This window comes from Hyaena hyaena, unplaced genomic scaffold (assembly GCF_003009895.1).
Source record: "Hyaena hyaena isolate Hyena2069 unplaced genomic scaffold, ASM300989v1 scaffold_542, whole genome shotgun sequence".
In the NCBI taxonomy this organism is placed as follows: domain Eukaryota; kingdom Metazoa; phylum Chordata; class Mammalia; order Carnivora; family Hyaenidae; genus Hyaena; species Hyaena hyaena.
In genome coordinates this window covers 162,031-185,635 of record NW_024081175.1, presented here as the reverse complement: position 1 = coordinate 185,635, position 23,605 = coordinate 162,031, and the positions used below count along the sequence as shown (strand labels likewise).

Below are 23,605 nucleotides of genomic sequence, written 5' to 3'. Positions count from 1 at the left end.
TAGAATCCCGGAAAGATAAGTGCCTGTGTTCTACTAGCTATGGTCTTGATTATATCTGATATCATGCCAATATAGCGAGTGCTCAAATTATATTGCAGAAACAGGCTCTTTAAATTTCTTCTTTCCTTGCTATAAGATTGAATTTTAAAAAATATGCTTTTAGACTTTCTGTGGGATCTTTCCCTACTGTCAGGATTTCTAAGTTCTGAAGTCCTATTACTTCTGTAAATTGTTAGTTTTATAATCTGATACATGCTTTATTAAACCGTTGTGTTAACTATAAGTTTTAACCTCATTAAGAATTTTCTCTTTATTGTAATATTTCTCATTGAATGAGGCATTGTATTTATTTTTATATCCATGTCTTTGGATATGTAATAAATTTTTATATTCTTTTTATATTTTAATTTAAAAATCATTTTGCTTTAAAAAATCTTTTGCATTTAGCAAAGCAGAGTTTTACAGATAATAATAGCCAACATTTAGTGAGTATGTATTCTGTGCTGACACTTTTCCAAGAGGTTATAGCATTTAAATAATTTAATCCTCATAACAACCTTTTGAGATAGGTGCTGTTATTATGTACTTTTATTGATAGGGAAATTGATGTGAGGTTAAGTAATTTGCTAAAGGTCATACAGCCATGTGGTGGAGCCAGAATTCAAACCCTGCAGTTTGTCTTTAGCCCTTGCACTGTGGTTTTGCTTGGAAGATCTAAACCCTCCAGTGTTCTACTTGGAAAGTCTAAACTTTTATCTTATATGTACTTATAGTAGGTGAGGCCACTATGAGATGGCACAAGTTTCTGATGTCTTTTTCTTTTATATTTGGTAGGTGTTGTGGGGGGAAGCCCACGTAGGCATCTATGTGGAAAATTAACCTTCCCCCACGTAAAATTCAGAATTACTTAGTAAAGGAAATAAATAGTATTTATATACACATGTAGATAACTTACATTTTACCTTACTTAAGGAATTGGCAGAAGTTACTTGGGGCCACTAATTACTACTGTTGCTCTGATTATGTTGAAACTAATATTCACTTAGGAAAATCCTTGCCAGTGAAAAAAGACATCCTTGGTTTAAAATATGGGACTACTGTAGTAATTACATCAAATTTACAGACTTGTTTAGAAGCAAAAGATATGTCCTTTCATTTTGATGTTCTTAAATAGTATGGTTGGTAATAGATAATATACAAAAGAAAGAAGCTATTTTCTTTTTATGTTTATAAAATCAGATGCTATGATATAAATAATAACTTTTCCCCTCCAAGAAAAAGAGTTTAAAGAAGTGGTGACCAGTTGTGTTAGCAAGCATCAGAAAGCACATTAATAAATTGCCTCCTTTATGGTTCATTTTAGATATAAATGCTTCTAAGTAGCACCTGCATCTGTAGGTGCAGAGGATCCATTTATTTGAATGTACTTGCCTATAGTATTTCTATTGCCCTTTCTCTTTTCCGCCCCTGAGCTCTTCAGGTAGCTGTGATGTTGCTGTTCTGAGTAACCCCAGTAGGATCCCTAGAGACCATTCTAGCTCAACCACTCTGAAGAAACAGCTCTGTAAACAGTATTGACCCCCCCAGGGGACCATCAAATCCGTTTACACAGATACCAGTTGTCACAAACTATTTACAAAGCCAGACAGAACAGAATTTCCCAGCCTTTAAGAATCCCTATTTGATTCTAGCCACCTCCTCACTTCTGTGTAGTAGTTGTGAAATAACAGTTATTTTTGGCCATGAGTCATGATTTCTTGAGTAGCATCAATTTAACTGAGTGTATTCTACATTAACTAATGTATAATTGTCTGGACAGTTGAACCCAAAGGACATCCTAAGGCTTTCCTAAGGTAGGAAATGGTATAATACGATTAATTTTCTAGACTAAGGAATTGAGAATTTAATAGCAGTGTTAGCATTAAGATAGTTGACCATATTGATACCTCCAGAAATAGAGACTTTGTTAGATCATGAAAATGATACTTTGGAAGCATCATGAAAGTTACTAGAGAGACACAGGGTCTTCAAATGGTCTTCAAATGTATTAAGTTTTAAGATTCCCCCCAAATCTTTATGAAATCCACCCGTTTTATTAAGTCCATATGGAGAAATATATTTAAGTAGTAATAATTTAGTCATAATGATTGAATAGTTAATAATGACATTGATTAAACACTGAAGCAGATTACTAAAAAAGGTTATAGTTTCCATTTTAAACCATAAGAGAGAAGAATTAGTAGAATAATTTTAGTTTTAAGCTTTCATCTGCCTAGAGTGAATAGGTTTTTTTTCTTTTAAATATATATCTTATCTTTTCAGTTGACTAGTGTGCAAAACAGACCTGTAACTTCCCTTTTTGTTGCATTGTATTGACATATTTTTATATTTCTATATGCAGTGCTTTTTCAAGTGATGGGACAATCCAGACAGTTCAGCTGAAGTTTTTAGTAGCTTCACTGTATTATCACTTCATAATGGTCTTTCTTCGGGTGCCTTGGTGGCTCAATTGGTTAAGCATCTGACCTCAGCTTGGGTCATGATCTCACGGTTTGTGAGTTCGAGCCCCATATCAAGTTCTCTGTTGTCATTGCAGAGCCTGCTTCAGATTCACTGTCTCCTCTCTCTCTGCCCCTCCCCTACTTGTGCTATAAATAAATAAATTAATTAATTAATTAAAAAAAAGTAACGGTCTTTCTTTTGGACTTGAGAGTGTAGGGAGAATAATTGAAGACTGAATTAGAGTCACTAAATGTGTCTTCGTCTTCTCTTGGTTGGAGATGGTACTAACTCAGAAACTGGATTTAAGTAGGGCTCTGAAAAAGGTAAACCAAACTTGACAAAATGACAGTATAATAGAGCAGTATCTTAAATCTGACTTGTAAAGTAAAAGTGCATAATGCCTGCAACATACTCTGAAAAGTTATGGAAAAAATTACATGTGTAGACAGGTACATAGGTAGAGAGATACAGAGAGAATGAAGAGAATGAATAATAAAGCAAGTGTGGTAAAATGTTAACATTTGGAGAATCTGGGTGCCTTGACCCAGTACATAGGAATTCTTTGTACTATTTTTGTAGCTTTTTTATAAGACTGAAATTATTTCAAAGTAAAAAGATAAAAAGAAATGACTTACCTACAATCAATTCCTGCCAGCTCTTTCATTTGTCTCTCTTTTCTTCAGCACGTTCATGCGGTCAGGGAAGTTTTGGCTCTCATTTCTTGCCATTTTTCTGGATGATTTCAGTGTTTTAATAAGTAACACTTTCAGTACCCTGATTCCTTGATCTTCTTCCACAAGTGCCTTCGCCATCAATCTATTTCATTTACCCATTCCCAGATGAACCACATCTTGGACTTTGTCTTACATATTACTCATTTTAGAAATTTTTACTGCTGACTATAACATCTTGTCATTTCAAGAAAGACCTACAGGAAATATCTGTGTTTTTCCTAAAGCTTTTCCTTCTCTGAATTCATGCTTCTTCTTTCTGTTATTTTATTCTTAGAGTCTGTCAACTTTTTCATTACATCATCTAACTCAAACCCTTTGGTAGTTGATTGCTTTGCACATTCCTACTTTGTTGGAATTTCCTTTGGGAAATCTTCCCAGAGTCTTCTGGTTGAACATCAGTATGTCTAGCATGTTTTATATTTGTTCTCTATGGTCCTAATATAGCACTTTCTACATTGTATTGTATTCAAATCATTAGATCATTTTGCCTCCTCACTGTACTATAGAGTCCTTGAGGGGAGAGTCTGTTTCCTACTCGCCTTTGTTTTCTGAGTACTTTCATACAACATATCACATTGGAGGTTTACATTAATTATTTAATTAATGAATAAATACATTAATTAGAAGGGTCGAACTTTCTATACAAAGGTTGAATTCTGATTTAGGATAATATAATATGGCAGACTAGCAAAGCATTGAGAGAGGATTTAAGCAACATTTGCTGTAACGGTAAGAAAAAAAAAAGGCAGGCAAAAGGAAAGTGTTATAAATCAGCCTTGTTGACTCCAAAGTAATATTAAATTCTCAGTGGCAGAGTATGGATAGTTTTATTTGCAGAGCAGGCTCCAAATGCCTGGTAGTACAGAGCAAGATTAGAAACATCTTGAATTAATCATAGCCAAATCACACAGTACAGGGTTCTGCAAAAATATTAAACATTTAGAATTAAAATCCAGAAGTACATTAGGACTTGCTGAATTTATTTTAATTATACTATAAGGGATTATAATTACTATAATCCAGGAAGGATCTGCATAGAATCCTTTTATTGGGAAGCTCTGAGTTTGGAGAAGATAGGAGAAGACCAGATTTCCCTGGTGAAAAGGTGCTGATTTGCCAAGAATTCAGTAGGTCACCAAACTTGACATTAAATAACCTGAAGTAAGAAAGAGAGCTATAAATATAGTAAGCATGTAGCAAGTATACATATCAGGGATGAGGTAAAGTAAACACTAGGAGGTTAGAAATTAGAGGAGAAAGATGCTAAACTAAACCCAGAAATACAGAAGTAAAAATATGGGACGAGTTGTGCATAGTTGTAAGATAATGGTAATATAGATTGGAAACTGTTCAAAGAGTGAAAACTTAAGATTCTGAAGCAGTTTGTATAGTGTTATCATAGAGAACTGAGGACTTTTTATAGCTGCAAATGCTCATCTTTTTACCTTTTTGAAAATCTTTGTAGCTCATAAACTAGAGAGTAGTATAAGCAGTAATAGTAACTTTTTGATCCATCACTGGGGACAATTTTGGTTATTTCCATACTTGTTTCAGTAACTATTTATAATTCTCTTTCATTTTAGTAACAGTTGATCCTTGAGCAGTCTAGAGGTTAGGGGTTCCAAACCCCTGCACTCAGAAATTTGTGTATAACTTTTGACTCCTCCAAAATGTAACTACTTAATAGTCTACTGTTGCCTTACCAATAATGTAGTCAATTAACACATATACTGTATGTTGTATGTATTAATCTGTATTCTTATAATAAAGCAAGCCAGAGAAAAGAAAATGTTATTAAGCAAATTATAAGAGAAAATACATTTACAGGGGTGCCTGGGTGGCCCAGTTGGTTAAGCATCTGACTTTGGCTCAGGTCATGATGTTGCAGTTTGTGAGTTCGAGCCGTGTGTCAGGCTCTGTGCTGACAGCTCAGAGCCTGGAGCCTGCTTTGGATTCTGTGCCTCCTTCTCTCTGCCCCTTCCCTGCTGTCACCTTCTCTCTCAAATATGAATAAACATTAAAAATTTTTAAAAAAGAGGAAATAACATTTACAGTACTTCATTGTAGTTATAAAAGAAAAAACTCACAGGTAAGTGGACTTGCACAGTCCAGACCCATGTGTTCAAGTGTCAACTGTACTTTTAAAATTATGTGTTTGTGTTAGAAAGCATTGTTTATTGAGATAGTGGTATTCTTTAATGTCCATTTATAAAATTCCTTAATTCAAATTTTGGGATTCCATTATACTAACACCAACTTCTTCTAGAAAAGTAGACTGATGAACATCTGAAGCAAACCATGTGTTTTGAAATGTCAGAAACCAACAGGATAATCTTCAGATACCTAGAATTGTTAAAGTTTAAATACAAACAGTATAATGTTGGATTTTCATAGATATCTTACAGTGTATAATTATGATAGCATCGTCTCCCTATTTGTTTCCTCAAACAAAGTGAAATTGACAGTAATTTACTGAAACAAGTGGTTTCTGTTTTGGCTTCAGCCACCAACAAGATAATATCCCAGATTTAGAGTTTATGACTGGCTAGACCGAGTTTCAGCATATTCACAAGCAAAGAATTTCTCCTTAAAGAACGAATACTTTGTGAGAAGTAGCTTATTTATAAGTGCTCCTATTTTGTTTTTATTCTAAAACTACTCTCCTCTGCTTTTCTGCTTAAAAGGATTTTAAGTTTGGCAGGTTGGGAAAGGCATCGTCAACAAGGAGGTGAGAATCACTTGCATTTTAAAGTTCAAGAACAATTGATGCTAGAAATAATAAAGTATTTGTTGCAACGAGTATTTGTGCCTATTGGTCTGATTTACCAGTAAAAGAGTTTGTTTTATGTACTTGCATGTATGTCATTTTCTTCCAAAAATTTCACATAGTATGAGATATACTATTCTTTTGAAATAGCTATTATTTACTAGTTACAGCTTAAGATAATTTTTATGAGATAGCCAGGCATTACAAAACAGATTTTCTAATGTATAATGTGTATCCGATGAAGTAGAAGTAAAAAATAATTCTTCTTATATTGTATTAATTTTAGTATTATGATAACGATTACAAAAATAATAGCTAACATTTGCCAATGTGCCAAACACTAGACCAGGTACTTTGTATGTATTAACTTGATTAATCCTTACAATAACTCAAGTAAAAGTGCTCTTATGTTCTCATTTTACAAACAAGAAACTTAGGCTTTGATGGGTTATGTAACTTGACCAAAGTTATGCACTAGGCAAAGCTGGAATTCTAGCCCAGGCAATCTGATACCAGAGTTGTATGCACAGTATCACTTCCCTATAGTCATTAACTTATTGCATCCTATTTTTTGAAATCTCAAAAAGAAATCTAGAAAACAGTGCCTCTAAATCTTTGTTTCTCAGCTTTGATCGGATGCTGGAGTCATTTGGACACTCTGACAGATTTTGATTTAGTTAATACAAGATGTTGTCTGGGCTAAGGATTTCTAGAAACTCCTCAGGTTTTTTCAACCTGAAGTCAAAGTTGTAAACCACTGCCCTAAAAGCCCCACCAGATGTGGAAAAACCACTGTACATGCTTTCCTGATTACAATAGGAGTAAGACTAGTAAGTTTAAAGCTCTGAGAGCACCTATTTCCACAAAATATTCGTTTGAATGATTTAATATGTAGCTATGGTATTTCATGTATCATTTGTTTTTGTTTTAAATACAGAGATAGCCCATAGTTACCTTGAACAAGAGACTACAGGGAGAAGTAAAAGTACAGAGCCAGATGAGCAACCAACTGTGAATTCTAAGGAAAACATGCATCAGAAGTCCAATGAATTGGTTAACGAAGCCACCTATGAGGACACAGAACTGCCAGGGCAGAGATCAAGGAATTTTCCCTATCCAGGTGATGAGACAGCTGACTGTACTACTGAAAAATCCAAGTAAGTGCTGGCAGCCTTAGATTTAGAAAGTAAGATTGAGAGAACTTTTTTCTCCCTCCCTCCCTGCCCCATTCGTCCCTTCCTTCTTTCTTTTTGGCTTCAGCTACATTGGACATATCTTTAACCTAGTAGAATTTGGGCAGTCTACCAGAGTTTTCTACTGAAACATTGATAGAATGCATATAGATTGTTAAGTGAAAAAGCACAAGGTGAGTTTAAATGAAGGTCATGAGATTTTATTTCTTCTTCTTAAATATTATTTTCTGTAACCTTTCATTTTGGATCTGGAAGTAACTGTTCAGTTGACATAAATGGAAAATATTCATTAGAGCCCAAACCTGGCAGCTCTAGGACAGAATAAGCCCAAAGATGTGTTTTGGTTTTGGTTAGCATGGTTTTTTTGTTTAAAGGAATTTGAATGCTTTTAGAAGGGCCTTGTACTTTCCCATTTGCCGCCTTTTTTATTTTCCATTCTACAGCTTTCACCGTTCACCTTACCTTCTTATCCCATGAAGGGATCTGAATTTGTGACCCCTAAGACTTTTACCTCTAAGGGATTAAAGTACTTCCAAAATTACTCATATATTTTGAAAATATTGCAGAATTGCTTTCTGGAGATAGGGTTAGGGATGAATAAAGAGGTGGTAAGCATTTTATAACCATGTGGGAAAAATAAATAGTAGAGATTGGGCTAAAGCCAGAGTATGAAATATCTAATACAGTTACAACAGAAAGTATACATGGTAGGTAGAGCTGCACTGACTGTCCCAGGCTTCACTGCCTAACTGCTTTCCTATGCTTACAAGTTGAATACAATGCCTTCAAAAAATAGTCCATCTCTTTCCCTTCCTTTCTTTATACTCCTTGCTGGCAGGTCAACACTGTCCTCAAATAGCATACAAAATGTCAAAAAAAATTACTTACAGTTAAATGTTATAGGAATAGGTTTTCAGTTTTATTTTGAGTTTAATAACAAAAATATGATATTCTGTCAGCCACAGTGAAAAAAGTATTACTGTTATTTTCATTTTCAGAAAAGTGAGATATGTCCTGACCAAAAGTATAAATTGAATTATTCATATCCCCCAAAACCTGAATTCTTTACATATACTTAACAATGAATTTCTATAGAAATGACTAAATGATTTCCACAGATTTAGCTCTCTCGGTTGATAAATTAAGAGCTCTTTGAAATTGATACATTTATTTTCCATCCATAGTATTTTCTTAACAGCATATAACAAGAGAAATGTAAAACTAAGTGACTTTATTTATTATTGTTTAAATTAGTCTTCCTCATTTGAAGTGTAAAATGATAGACCTTGCATGGTAGAAACCATATGTGTATATAGTTCAACAGTTCTCCTTCTTACAGCATTGTGGAACACAGAGATCATGATTTGCATTGTGAGTGTATGATCCCTTGTCAAGTTACTTCAGACTTAGATAAAGAGAAGACAATAGCATTTCTTCTAAAAGAATTGGACATTCTCAGAGCAAGTAATAAAAAGGTACAGTATAGAAAGTCTGATAATTGTACAGTGTACTTTTAGCTGTTGATCTTCTAAGTTTGCTTTGTTGCCCATCATAATTCATTTTCATCACCTACTTCTAGCCTTTCATGGCGGCTTTATGTTGTTGCCATACCATGCCATCAGAGTGTGATTGAATTGGAATTGCTATAAAAAGCAGTTTCTTTACTTTCCTCCCTTGCTGGCCTGTGATACCACTTCTTTTTTCATAAATCTAGTACCTTGAGTAGGTATCTAAAAGAAAAAGATTCGTTCAAGTTTTATGGTGGTAAAAGTTTACTTCAGTATTATAGAAAGTGAGAAATATAATGAATGATTTCATGTTACTTAACTTTCTTTTTTTCTCTTAGTATCTGTGCCCTGTATTTCACCTCAGTAATATATGTGATTAAATTCTGGCAATAATTGTCACATTCCTTGTGTTGTTATATACTGCTACATTTTGTCCAATGCAGTTAGTCATGTCATGTTTTTTATCTTTCCTGACACTTTCTAGTCACATTTCTTTGAGCATTAAGTAATGTTCATTTTCTATGCCTTCTGTTTTTTAACCTGTGCATACCTCTACATACTTTTCTGATTTTCATATTTCTAGTTTTTGACCTAATCAAACTGAAGCATGATGTTAGAAATGTTAATCATTTCTGAGGGAAAATAACACAAATGACAGACAGACAGTTGAGGGGTTTTGTGTGAAAGTAGGAGATATGCTCTATATTTTCATTTAGTATTTATTACATGCTGGTTATAAATCAGGTGCCAGTGCTGATTTAAATGGAATATGATGGGATAGCATTCTCAAAGGAGATTTGTTTCACGTATTAAGATTATTATCTTAATTAATTTTGTTTCACAGTATTAGAATTACTAAGAGAAGCTGTAAAGCTGTTGTCGTTTTTTTATTAGGATATTGCCTTCCAAGTCTTTTGCTTTAAGACAAAAGAACAGATCAGATTGCTTTTTGCAGTGAGTTACTTTTAATAATTATGTCATTCCCTCTTTAATTTCATTTGCCTATAAACACACACATACAAGTTAAGTATATATCAGAACGTTGTTATAATTTCCTTATAGGTAACTAATTATTACTTTAAAAAATATCTTAAAATTTTAAATATTGTAGGATTCCCCCCCCCCCCCCCCCGCTTAGACTTATGTATTTAGGCAGTTAAATGTAATACATAACGGTTTAGAAAAAATAACTTTTACTTTGGGATTATATTTCTGTAAGAAATTTGTCAAATAAGAGTCTATGTTTCTTTCAATGTGTTTTAGCTTCAAGAAAAACTGACTAAAGAAGATAAGGAACAGAGAAAACTAAAGCTTAAGCTGGAACTCCGGGAGAAAGCAACAGAAGCTCATATTGCTGAGAAGACAGCAGGTATACTAGATGAGTATTAACAGAGTTATTATATGATGTGGCTCAGTGAATACTAGCATACTAGCTTATTTGCCAAAGGAGTGGAGCCTCTTTTTTTTTTTTCTTTTTGGCTGCATAGAAAATAGGTGGCTTTAACATCCTGGTACTGGTATTAGTGAGAGCTTTACCTGTATTCATACTGATTTGGGCATTAAATGCATTGTTAACACCATGTCAATCCAATCACAAAAAGGTTGTTTGTTTTGTTGGAAGGGCCTGAACAAACAAGGGGAAATAATGATTACCAGTGCCTCTACCTTTCAACCAGCAGTTCAAATACCACTTATTGTTTTAGCTCGTTGAGAGGAAATACTTCTCTTTTGTGTGAGGATAGTCATATATTCATTGCCAATGGAAACCTACATTTGATTCAAAAATGTTTTGTGCAATTAATAAATTTTCATCTGATCATGTGGATGATGATGGAGATAATGTTTTCACTGAAAAGATTAAAATGAAAGGTTGCCAGAGTTGAGAATTGTAAATGACTGCCTTAAATATGTTTTGGAGTCTATCTTTATTCACAGGTCTTTGTAAGGAAAATTTTTTTTAAATATCTGTGATATGTTACGGATAAGTTCAGATGATTCTCAATAGTTTGTGACACTGTTGCTCACACTTTTATGTTAAGGAGAGAGATTTCATAGTAAAATAGAAATTAACCAGCAGAGGCATTGTAGAGATTACTCATTTTAACATTTTTATATCAGTTAGAATGATTTTAAGAAATTATTTTGTGATTAGTTTGAAGCTGTGTTAAGCTGGTTACATATATGAGAGAATTCTGGTTTTGTAGTTGAGGAACATTTCACAGGTAGACTGTCTTTAAAATATTACTGTACAAAATAGAACTGAACATCATTATGAATATATAACCAAAATTACCATAAATAAATACTGCAACTAAAATAACAGATGGTTGCTTTTCTGTACTGTTAAACTACCATGAGTGTTTTTTTTTCTTTTTTAGTAGAGAAATATGAGACTAATATATTTTAAGGAAAAATAACAGTATGTTAAAAATGAATAATTCAGATAAAAATTTAGAACAATTTCGAATTTTGTTGGCTTCTTATAATCAAATACATATATGCGAATTACTAGGAAGATATTATAAGAAGTGCATTTGTTAAAGGTGTTGTATAACTCTGCATGTGTCTTGCAGGAGTAATTTGATAAGATTTAGGGCATTGTGATTTACTGAAAAGCATAAATTAATTTGTTTGCATAGAGCACTTATATCTTGGAGGGGAAATATCATTAAGCACTATTATCTACTCTTAAAACTTTTGCATGATATAGCTAATCATATACTTCAAATATTTACTTATTTGTATATACTTAAGACTCCCCTTTGACTAAATAATATGAATCATGCATGCATATAATGGAAGAATTTGATTGCTTTATGTCTTGTTAATCAGATATTTCTCATTAATGATACATTATTATTTTAGTAAATTTTAAATATTTGAGATGTTTGGTATTTTTATAGCCTCCTAAATTGATGAAAATAGTACTGCAATCTAGTTAAAAAGAGATACATCCAATCACTTAGTTTCAAAAGTGACACAAAATGAAAATCCTTTAAAGTTTTTTAAAGTATAAATTTTCACTGTGTATCTTTTTAATGTTTCAGTTCTACCTTATTAAAAAATATTAAATATATTTTACTTACGACATTAGAATCATCATTGTAATATGTCAAAAGTTTTAAAAAGCTGAATTTCTTCAGCTTTTTAAACCATTGCTTAAGAAATCCATTGGTTTGAAACTATAGGAAATTCATTTACTCTTGATAGACTTATGATTTTTTTCATATTTTCTCATACATACGATCTTTAATAGCTTATTTTCTGCCCGACTTGTAGCAAGTGCAGACAAAAAGCAAAACACAGTAACAAAAAAAGTATGTCAGTACCTTAATAGAAAGAGGAACATTACAGGAATATGATTACATGTGATAAATGTTTTCTTTAGTGCCATATGAAAGGACAAATAATCTGCATAACAACAGCAAAAAAATCCACACAACTATTGATGTTTGTTTCTGTCATTGCTCATTTTCATATTCAAAATAAAAAGTGTATTTGGTAAAGTATATTATAAATATGACACATTTATGTGTTACAGTGTACTTAAGCAAAGTATAATTGTTTAAAAAAATCAAGTTATTCCACATTAAAAGAAATACATGCAAAAACATCTCAACTAAACATTGGAAATTGCAAATAAGATACAAAAATATATGTTTATAGATTTTTCAAATGTTAATTAAAATATCAAGTACTCTAAGGAAATAGCCATTTCCTTGCAATGTATGGCATAAAGATTTATATATAAGAATATTCTTATCGGTATTAGTTATAATAGCCAGAGAACTAAATTCAAACAATAGGAGAATGGTTAAATGAGATATGTTTATGCTGTGAGACATTATATGATAACTAAAAATCATTTCTGAATATCTGGTGATGTGAGAAAATCTTCATGACTCAATGTGCATGGAAAGTAGGGAGGGTACTGCATTTAAAATATAATTTTGTTAAATATATGTGTACATGTACATTATATGAAACAAGAGGCAAATTTTTGTATTATTAATGGATGTATTAATGTTTCAGGTAACAGTTTTCTGCCTTTTCAAGTTTTATACAATGAGCGTGGATTAGATTTAATATTTGTACTCCTATGATTAGATATTAATATTATCACTAAAGTGATTTTTTTTAAAGTTACTTTCTAATCTTCAAATAATTTCTGTGATATGTTTGATACATAAAGACCACACGAAACAGTTTTATGAAATTTATATGATGGCTATGATCAAATTTTGATTTTACCTAAACCATTTCTGTTTCAGATTTTTTCTTTTATATTTGTATGTCTTTATGTGTGTCTTTCTGTGTTGTATAACTTACATATGTATTAGTCTATTTTGTCATCCCAGCTGGTTAAATATAAGAATAAGAATCTGGTACAGTCAAAACCACATGAAACCAAAGGTGCCCAGTTCTCTGTGTGACAGATTGAAATAAGGGGAAGACCAATAGCTGTGGAATCAGACAGACCCAGGTTCAAATCACAGCTTTGATATTTAATACCAACTGTGTGCCTTTGGGCAAGTTACTTACTAGCTTCTCCAGGTTTACTTTCTCTCATGTAAAATGTGAATATTAACTAATTTACCAGGTTATTTTAGGGCTTATAGATAATATATAAAAGCACCTAATGTATAACTGGTACTCAATAAATTGGTAGCTAATAGTAATATTGATTATTTTTATCTCCATACAATTCTTAAATCTTTGATAATCTCAGAAATCATAAAGAGATTTTTGTTCTGTTTAGGTTTTAATTTAAAAATGCATCTTACTTAAATGTGAGTCCAAAATAAAAGAATTGGGATACAAAAGATCTGGGCTTTAATCTAATGTGCACTTATAATAATCCTTTATGTAGACTATTAAAATAATATAAAGCTTATTTCCTTTACTTCCCTGTTAGTTTTTATATACTATGAATACTGTTACTCAAGCTTGTGGGATTTCATGTGATTTTGAAACCCCCTTGTGCCCTCTATTGTGATAAAATCTCAAATGGTTGACCCTCTTGTCTTCCCCCTTCTTTTTTGACATCACCACCAATTCTGTTTTTATTTGGCACTTTATAGGAACTAATGTAACTTCTTTAAAAATTAACCAAGAAGTATTTATTGAAGGGCCATTATGTGCCAGGCATATATACATAATATATATAACACATATATAACACATATATATGTGTTAGGCACTGAATATACACCAGCAAAGAAGACAGATCTGGGATTTCACTTTTCACTCATAATACACTATTGTAGTGGTTAAATGTTCAGATTTTGGATTCAGACCTTTGTTCTAATCTTTTTACCACTTATATGTAAGTGACAGACTCACTAAGCTTTGATTAAAAGTTATAGGTTGCTGTGACATTTAAGTGAGATAATGTGTATGAAGTGCTTAATCCATAGAAAGCACTCAGATAAGATGATTATGTTATCATCTTGTTTTCTCAAGATTCCTTGATTTAATAGAGGGTATATTCAAAGTGTACTTGAAATATAAGTAACTATCTTATAAGTATTTTATATGCTTTTGTTTCACAACGATTTGATACTTATTTCTTTTTTAAAATAATTTATGCATATTTTTATTGTTTCATTTATCCCACAGTTTTCAATTTCCCTTTTATTTTAAGATTTAACCATATTTAGATAGTTTGGAAATAAAATATTTTTTAAATCATTTCAATTAAGAAAGTAAAGGAAAACTATATAGTAAGTAGGTCTTAATTTTGCAAAAGCTGAAATGACCAGTTCATTCCATATGTGGGAAAAATTTATCTCATAGGAGCTATTTAGGACTCCTTACTGTGTTTTAACTCCTTAAATTGTACATGTGGATAAGATTATTTGAACATTATTGACATATATGACCTTTAAATACTAGGGGATATTTTAGAGAAGCATAGCAGAAACATTGACTCTGTTTTTTAGATAAATATTTCTTCTCAACTAAATAAAATGATTAAACCACAAATACTTCAAAATTTGCTTTACTTAAATTGAGTTTGACAGTGAGATGTAATATTGTATGGCCTGTTGCAAACATTAATTTACTCTTAGGTCAGTGATGTAGTTACATTTAAAAATAACTTGTTCAAATAAACCTTTCTGTTTTTCAAAATAGGCTCAGTAGGCATTATGTAGAGTGTAATGTCTCTTCATTTTTATTACTGCATTATGTTTGCAGTATACAGATGATGTTTAAATTTTACACATAAGACTATTTAGTTTCCTCTGTTGTTTTTGTGATATTTAAAATACATTTTTTAAAAGCCTAATTTTTTAAATTTCTTAAACGCTCACTTTAGAGTCTCTGCTTTATATGTTATTTTTCTTTCTTGCATGTCATCCATTAAAGATTAGCTGTGGAAGGTTGAAGCATGGAGAGATTATGAATGACAGAACAACTCCTGTAGAATAATAATCAGTTTTTGGTATTTAATGCTGTTTGACTTTTGCAGACACATTTCTTATTAACCTTTGGTACAAAGAGAAATCCAGGTTCCTGATATCTCATGGAGAAGATGAATTTGAGATCCTCTTCCAATTAAACTGAAATGAGGCCAATATTGGGTTTTAGCCAAAAGAACTCCTTAGTTTCTAAGTCTTGTGTTTATAAATCTATCTATCCATCCATCCATCCATCTTAGTTACATTTTACATATAATTCATTAGTTAGCTTGCTGTACTGAATCTGCAAGTATTTAATCTGCTTTTTTGCTTTGCACATAGTTCTTTTCTCTGCACCCAAATTTAGATTGATACTTTGCAAATAAAATATATATATATATATAGTCAAGCTCTTCTTATTACAGGGAATGCTCATTTGTTTTTGGTAAGAAGGAGAGGAGTTTAACTGTGATTCCTGGAGGCTCAGATCATAGAATCCCTGAAACTTACAACTTAAGTTTTTCTATTCAGGTTAACATGTAAATGTTCAAAGTACAGATCTGTAACTACCCTTATAGCAAAAACGTTAAGACACCACAGCTAATAAACATGGAAAAATAAAAATTGTTGTATAACAGAAAATATTTTTTTCTCTTCAAAAAAGTATTTAATATTGTATACCACACCTCAGATGATATTGACCATCTAATTAATGACTAAGAACAAGAGTGAGTTGTATATAGCAGAAGAAAAGAAAATAATATAATATTTACTTTTAAAAAGTGATACATGTTAGAATACTATTCTGTATAGATAATGGCCATTACTAAAATGTGATAAAGCTTTTAATCTAACCCTGAAATGCACTCACAGTATTACAATGGAACATTATATCTATATATTTATATCTATGTCATCTTTTAATTTGGAAGGAAAAACGATTTCAAGTTTTAGATAAAAACGAAAAGGCCCATCTCTGTGAAATACAGTAGTTAGAAATATTGATGGGTAGAATGTTGATTATAGTATCTTTGGCTGCAGAATCTTGTGAGTATCAATCAGCATTAATTATGATGAGTGCCAAGTGAAATAATGGTTGAGGGTAGAGTGTGGTCAATTTTGTAAGCTCTCTCCCTCAGAAAGTTTGTGTTTTTCTGGAAAAAAAAACAAAATATTGAGTAAACAGAGAAACTGTTTCAGCAATAATCAATTGATACATTTAATTAGGTATGGTATACTATCAAATTTAGCATGGTATCAGATATTTGAGGGCGTGTCATAATTAGTTATTTAAAACAAAAATAACAGGGGCACCTGGGTGGCTCTGTTGGTTAAGCATCCAACTTTGGCTCAGGTCATTATCTTACCGTTCATGGGTTCGAGCCCTGCATCAGACTCTGTGCTGACAGCTCAGAGCCTGAAGCCTGCTTCAGATTCTGCGTCTCCATCTCTCTTTTCCCCTTCCCCACCCGGACCTCTCTCTCGCGCGCTCTCTCTCTCTCTCTCTCTCTCAAAAACAAATAAAATTTTTAAAACTTAAAAAATAAAAGATAAAAATTTTTCAGAAAATGATTCTTAAAACTTTTTCCATATGTTTAATTTTAAGGAACAAATGATCTTGGAAAAACTTTAGATAGCAGTTAGATTTTATAGAATTTTTATATTGGCATTTATTAAAATTTAAAGTAGATATTCTATGCAGAAAGTAAAATACCTCTTAAAATAGTGTTTCAAAAGTGCATAAAATAATTGATACTGGTTTTAATACTTCTGCGATAAGCTTATCTCTCACATTAAAAATTTTAGTTTTATATTTAATGAATGTAAATAGCATATTCTTAGAATGTGTACTTACATCCTTTTGAGTTTTCTGTACTAAATACATGTATATAATAATTCAGTTTTCCCAAAAAATCCTTATTTTATAGTTTTGCTACTAAAACTTACTGTTAGTGTGATTTTTTAATTAATCTTTAGCAGTTTCTATACTGTTGGTAACTATAAATGTATTAGCAACTTTACAGAGGAAAATTTTAAAACATAAGAGCATAAGAAGCTGATTTTTTGTATAGTTTATTGTCAAGTTGGTTTCCATAGAGCACCCAGTGCTCATCTCAATAAGAAGCTGATTTTTAATGTAGTAACCATACTAGGAATTTTGCTCAATAATTAGCTATGTATATACACAGAGATTTGTGTACAAAGATGTTCAATACAGTACTATTTATATGGTCAATATTTGGGAACACTATAAAATCTAATACTAGGAGCATCTTCTATCAAATATGGCATGTCCTAGTGATAAAATACCATGTACTATTTCATATTTTTAAAGAGTACTAAAGTATATAGGAACATATTCTGTTTAAGTACACACACACAAAAAGTTACAAAACTATATAAAATATTTCTGTCTCTGTTTTCATAATGAGCCTGTATATTAATTATATTTGGGAAATAATCATATAAAATGTTGACCATTCATATACAGTTCTGGAAAAACTTAATAGTCTGACATGTAAAGGGAAGAAAAGAAGCATCAAACTACTTGGAGTAGGTTGGTTAGTTTTCTATTGGTGTAGGGGATTTACCATCTGCATTTAAATTTCCAATAGGCAATTAATACAAAGAGAGAGAAATTAGAATTTTTAAAAAATATATATTTATTTATTTTTGAGAGACAGCATGAATGGGGGGGCAGAGGGCAGAGAGAGAGGGAGACATAGAATCCGAAGGAGGCACCAGGCTCCAAGCTGTTGGCACAAAACCCCATACAGGGCCTGAACTCACAAACCATGAGATCATGACCTGAGCTGAAGTCGGACCCCTATCCAACTGAGCCACTCAGGTGCCCCTGAGTTTTTAAGGAAATTAAAAGACATAGCATAATTTTTATGGTTCTAGAATATATTTGTGGTGGCTTCATTAAAAAGTATCATATTTGTAAGGAATCCATTTAACTAGTAAAGCAATAATAGTAGATATGCAGATAATATGAAATTCTTTCAAATATAATAAAGACCTTTTATAAAACTGTTATCTATATATATAGCTTAGAATTTTGGAACATGAATTATAATCATTGATTGTTTTATATGTTTCAAATCCTGATGATTTCTTTTTCTCTCTCTTTAATTCAGCCTTTTCTATTTATATAAGTATCTTGAGGATATTAACAAAGGGATTCTTTTCCTTGATAAATGTCTATCTTCCAAATTATGTTATTTAGAGAATCATGATCCAGTGTTTAAACTAGCATGTTTTCCAATATACTGTCTCACTTCTACTGTGTTTTAAAAGTAGTGTGAGAAGTGTAGAATATGGGTTTGTCAATAGACTTGGGTTCTACTAAGAAAATATGTACTCTGTTTTGACTCAATAAACTCATACTTAGTATGGTTCAGCTTCTTCATATTTACTCTTACCCATATTAGAAAACAATTAGCTTACTAAACAAATTTGAGTATTTGGTGTTGGGGGGGTGATCCTCTCTGAATCTTTCTTGAATTTGTCTAAGAATTATAGGATATTTGATAACCATGTTTAAAAATGGAGATATCCAAATATTATTGTAAACACCCAATGATTTGTTTTACCTACAATATAAGTATTTTACTTGGTTGGCTTACATAGTAGCTAATAATATTTGTTAATGTAATTTAACTGCTGTGAACCTTTACTGAACAAATATTGAAATTTATTCAAGTCAAAGAAAGAGAATCTCTAATGACTTTTGTTAAAGCTTCTATTTAATAGTTAAGGAGAAAAGTTTGTATGACATACGAGATGCAATTAACAGTAGATTTTACATTTAATAAAAAGAAAGAAGCATGCGTATTTGCTTTATTCATTCCATCATAATTTGCATTAGAGCTGTGGGTGTTTAATGAGCAAATTCCAACTAAAATGCTATATTGATTTTCTAGTGAACTTTGTAATAGTCATCTACCTTGGAAAAGCTTAGTGTTTACAATTAAGTTTTCTTTACTAAAAATGTTTGAGAGTTGCATATTGATCCTTTGAAAGAACTGAATTCTAGAAAGAATCAGGTTTTTCATAATCAAATTTCACATATAACCTAATGTTCAAAAATTAATTTTAGGAAAACTTCTTAGCATTTACAAAATGTATAATCAGATTTTACGTTTGTGTGTATGTTCTATGGCACTTTAAAACTTAACCTTAGAATACTCATAAGGCAGTCTCTTTTTAATATGCACATTATTTATATCTTTAGAGTTGATAGCATTATAGAGGGAAAGAAAAATGTTTTCTCTTGATCAACAATGACCAAATAAGCCCTGAGTATAAAGCATTTAAACATAGAAATAACTATACTTATACTTACTGTTAAAGTCCTCGACATTGCTAATCTTACCTTTATCATTAAGTGCTATTGTACATAAAGTAGAACACAGCGTACATTAAATGTCACTTTATAAGGATCTCATCATACTTTACAGAAATAATAGGAAGCCTACTGACATTTAAAGTTTAGTAATTAGTATTTTAACCTTTTGATATGTCACAATATTTCAGAGCATGACACACGTTTATCTGTACTTAGATCACTGTAGCATCATTTTGTCCATCCTGTCTGACCTGCAGATTAGAAGTGTTTTAATTTTTTTTTCATTGACACACAGTACGTTAGTTTCAGGTGAACAACATAATGATTCACCAACTCTACATGTTGTTATGTTCACCACAAGTATAACTACCATCTATCACCATACAACACTATTAAATATCATTGACTACATTCTCTATGATGTACCTTTCATTCTTATGACTCATTCATTCCATAATAGGAAGCCTGTGTTTCCCACTCCCCTTCACTCATTTTGCCTATACCCCCATTTTCTCCCATTTTGGCAACCAACAGCTTATTCTCTATATTATTATTCTGTTTTTTGTTGGTTGGTTGGTTTTATTATTCATTCATTCATTTTGTTTATTTCTTTTAATGCTTGTTTATTTTTGAGAGAGAGAGAGACCGAGAGACCAAGTGCGAGGAGGGGAGGGACAGAGAAAGGGAGACCCAGAATCCGAAGTAGGCTCCAGCCTCCAAGCTGTCAGCACAGAGTCCGATGCGGAGCTCAAACTCACAAACCGTGAGATCATGACCTGAGCCGAAGTCAGACACTCAACCGACTGAGCCACCCAGGTGCCCCTGGTTGGTTGTTTTTTGTTGTTGTTGTTGTTTTTTTGTTTGTTTAATTTTGTTTTGTTTTTAGATGCTACATGCAAGTGAAATCATATGGTATTTGTTTTCCTGTCTGACTTACTTCACTTAGCCTAATACTCTCTAGGTCAATCCTTGTTGTTGCAAATGTTGTTCATTCTTTTTAGGGCTGAATAATATGTGTATGTATACACTTCTTTGTATCCATTCATCTGTAAGTGGACACTTGGGTTGCTTCCACATCTTGGCTCTTTGTAAATAATGCTGCCCTAAACAGGAGTGAAATGAAGAAATGTTTTATAATGTGAAAAACTTTAAATATCTTAGAATGTTGTGATATTTTGTACAAACTATTATGTCATTATAGTGTGCGGTATGTAATATAGCATTCATTCTGAATAATTTTTCTTTCAGTTCCCATTTATAATTTTTGAATGTCACCAAAAATATGTACATACATATGTGTGTGTGTGTGTGTGTGTGTGTGTGTACATATATTATATATGGTCCAAATTAATTAAAACCATCTTTTCAGTGTGTCTAGAAATGGAGCCACATTGTGAATCTATGGATTGTGGGTGGTATGGTGGTGATGGCATGGAACCAGTGTTTGTTGAGCATCTACTGTATTTGGTCAAGAGCTTTCATATATTATCTCACTTAATATGTCCCTAATAACCATAAATGGTGGTATTATATTCTTTTTATGCACCTGAATTGTGACTAAAATAATGTAATAAATATACAAAAAATAGGTTGCTTATCTTTAGTATGTTAGCACATTGGATCTGAATCAAAGCCCATATTCTTCTTAGTACACCATGTTGCTTTCTATAGGCTGTTGTGAGTATCCTTCCTGGAAGGAAATTGTATACAGTTACAAGGGGGAAATAAAATGCATTATTGTAGACTATATTATGGGCAGAAGTTTCTTTCATGCCTTTTTGATTCTGATACATGGTAACAGACTAGTGTACTACATAGAAAGCCACATAGCACTCGTGATACTACCTTAAAAAAAGAAACAACTTTGAAAATTGTGCTGAAAAGTACTTCCAAAAGCTATGTTCATAATAAGAATTTATTAACTCTGTCAATTAACAGCCTTTTATTTTATGCAAGTGCATATCCAGTTGTTCTACCTCAGTTTGTCATGTAGTTTGTTTATCCATTCATCTGCTGGTAGAAATTTGTGTTTCTACTTTGGGGCTGTTATAAATAAAGATGCTGTGAATATTTATGTGTTAAGTCTATGTATGGACATAGGCTTTATTTTCTCTTGAATTAATATCTGTGAGTGGAATAGGTTAGTCTTTGGTAGATATGTGTTTAACTTTTTAAGAAACTGACAAACTGTGGTTCACTCACAGTGCCGTCCAGCATCAGTGAATGAGGGTTCCAGTTGCTCTCTCCTCTTCCCAGTATCTTTAATCATACTTTCATTCTAGCCTTCATGCTAGCCTTTGTGATAGGTATGTGGTTATCTCATAGTTTTAATTTGCATTTCTCTAATGACTATAAAGCACCTTTTTTTGTTGTTATTTATCATCAGTATGTCTGCTTTGATACAGTTTCTAAGTTTTCTGCCCATTTTTTAAAATTGGATTTTTTCCTTATTATTGAGGTTTGAGAGTTTTAAAAATTGTATCTGGATACAAGTCTGTTTTCAGATATGTGCTTTGCAGTTATTTTCTTCCATCTGTGGCTTGTCTTTTAATCTTCTCATCAGTGTCTTTTGAAGAGTAAAGATTTTTAACTGAATTAGGGGCGCCTGGGTGGCTTAGTCGGTTAAGCATCCGACTTTCGCTTGGGTCATGATCTCGCGGTTCATGGGTTCGAGCCCCGCGTTGGGCTCTGTGCTGACTGCCAGCTCAGAGCCTGGAGCCTGTTTCAGTCTGTGACTCCCTCTCTCTCTCTGACCCTCCCCTGCTCACGCTGTCTCTCTCTCTCTCCTAGAAATAAATAAAACATTAAAGAAAAAAATTAAAAAAAAAAAAGGTTTTTAACTGAATTAGATTGAAGTCCAGTTTATCAGTTTTTAAGAATTATCGTCAAGAAAGCTTTACCTATCTGAACTCACAGAAGTTTTCTTCTAGAATGTTTATAGTTTTAGGTTTTACATTCATCTTGTGGAATTAAAGGTTGTTTTACCTTTAAAAATTTAATAAAAATTACTAAAATAACTAAGAAAAACAATATAATCATCTCAAGGTGACACTCTACCTTCTCATTTCAACTTCTATACTCTAAGTAAGTGTTATTTTTGCACTTATTTAGTGTCAGATTTACTTCATTTTTGTGCCTTTTGTTGGTGACTTCACTGTTTCAAACAGCCCCCAAGTGTAGTGGGGAAATACAGTCTAGTGCTCCCTGAATAGAAGAAGGCTGCGATAATATGTTTGTTAGATAAGTTTTGTTCAGGCATAAGTTACAGTGTTGTTGGCCGTTAATTCAGTGTTGTTATATCAATAGTATGTGTTGAACAAGGTATCTTTAAACAGAAACACATAAAACAGTTATGTATCAGTAGGTTGAAAAAATATTGGTCAGTTTCAGTTAATTTTCTATCATTATGAGTCCTAATTTTGGTGCTTGTTCGCATACCTGGCAGTGATAAATTTCACCATTTTGGAAGCTATTTTTGTATTCTTACAGAATATTTTTGAGCTTTGTTCTGACATTTACTTACATTTTCGGGAAACAGATCTCTCCTTTGGGGTCTTGTTTTAAAGATAGGCTAGATGTTACCAGAGCAGAGTTTAGTCTGTAGTTAATTAATCCCCACCACTGAAGCAAGGCCCTTCTGAGTACTCTATCCAGTACCTCATGAATCTTGAGGTTTTCTAGTCTGGCTGGTGGGAGCAATAAACACTGTTTCTGGCTTTTTGTAGCCTAGGGCACTGTTGCCTCTAATCCTCTCAAGCGGTTCTTTCCCCTGTAAAAAGTGGTTTACTCATACATGTACACCCAGTACTCAACTGACTTTCTGAGGAAGACCCTCTACAGGTCTCCAAAATTTTCTTTCTTTGCAGCTGTTTTTGGTTTTTGGTTTTTGGTTTTTGGTTTTTTTTCTCTAATAGGCTCTCCTATGAATTCCAGCTGCTTTGTTTTCCCTATACTCTATCTCTGCCCTCTCAAATTGTAGAGTCAGCTGGGCTCCTCCTAGATTCTTCCCTTCCTGTACTATCTTTTGGAAATTCTTTCAGTGTATTAAGCTGGGACATTCATAGGGCTCAACTCATTCCCACCCATCTTGCCTCAAAGTCACTGTTCTTTTTTTCCTTATAGCCTTGAAAGCTGTCACTACATATATTT

At 32.4% G+C, this 23,605-nt stretch overlaps 1 protein-coding gene across 1 annotated transcript in view; it reads left to right on the top strand.

The window, feature by feature from the left end:
• MIPOL1 (mirror-image polydactyly 1) overlaps positions 1–23,605 on the top strand; it is a gene marked incomplete at its 3' end in the record, with an annotated part of 200,975 nt that overhangs the window by 65,742 nt on the left and 111,628 nt on the right. The window contains exons 4-6 of the mRNA XM_039255719.1: positions 6,941–7,160; positions 8,536–8,671; positions 9,968–10,073. Coding sequence (XP_039111650.1) covers positions 6,941–7,160; positions 8,536–8,671; positions 9,968–10,073 — 462 coding nt within the window. The remainder of the gene's footprint in view (positions 1–6,940; positions 7,161–8,535; positions 8,672–9,967; positions 10,074–23,605) is intronic.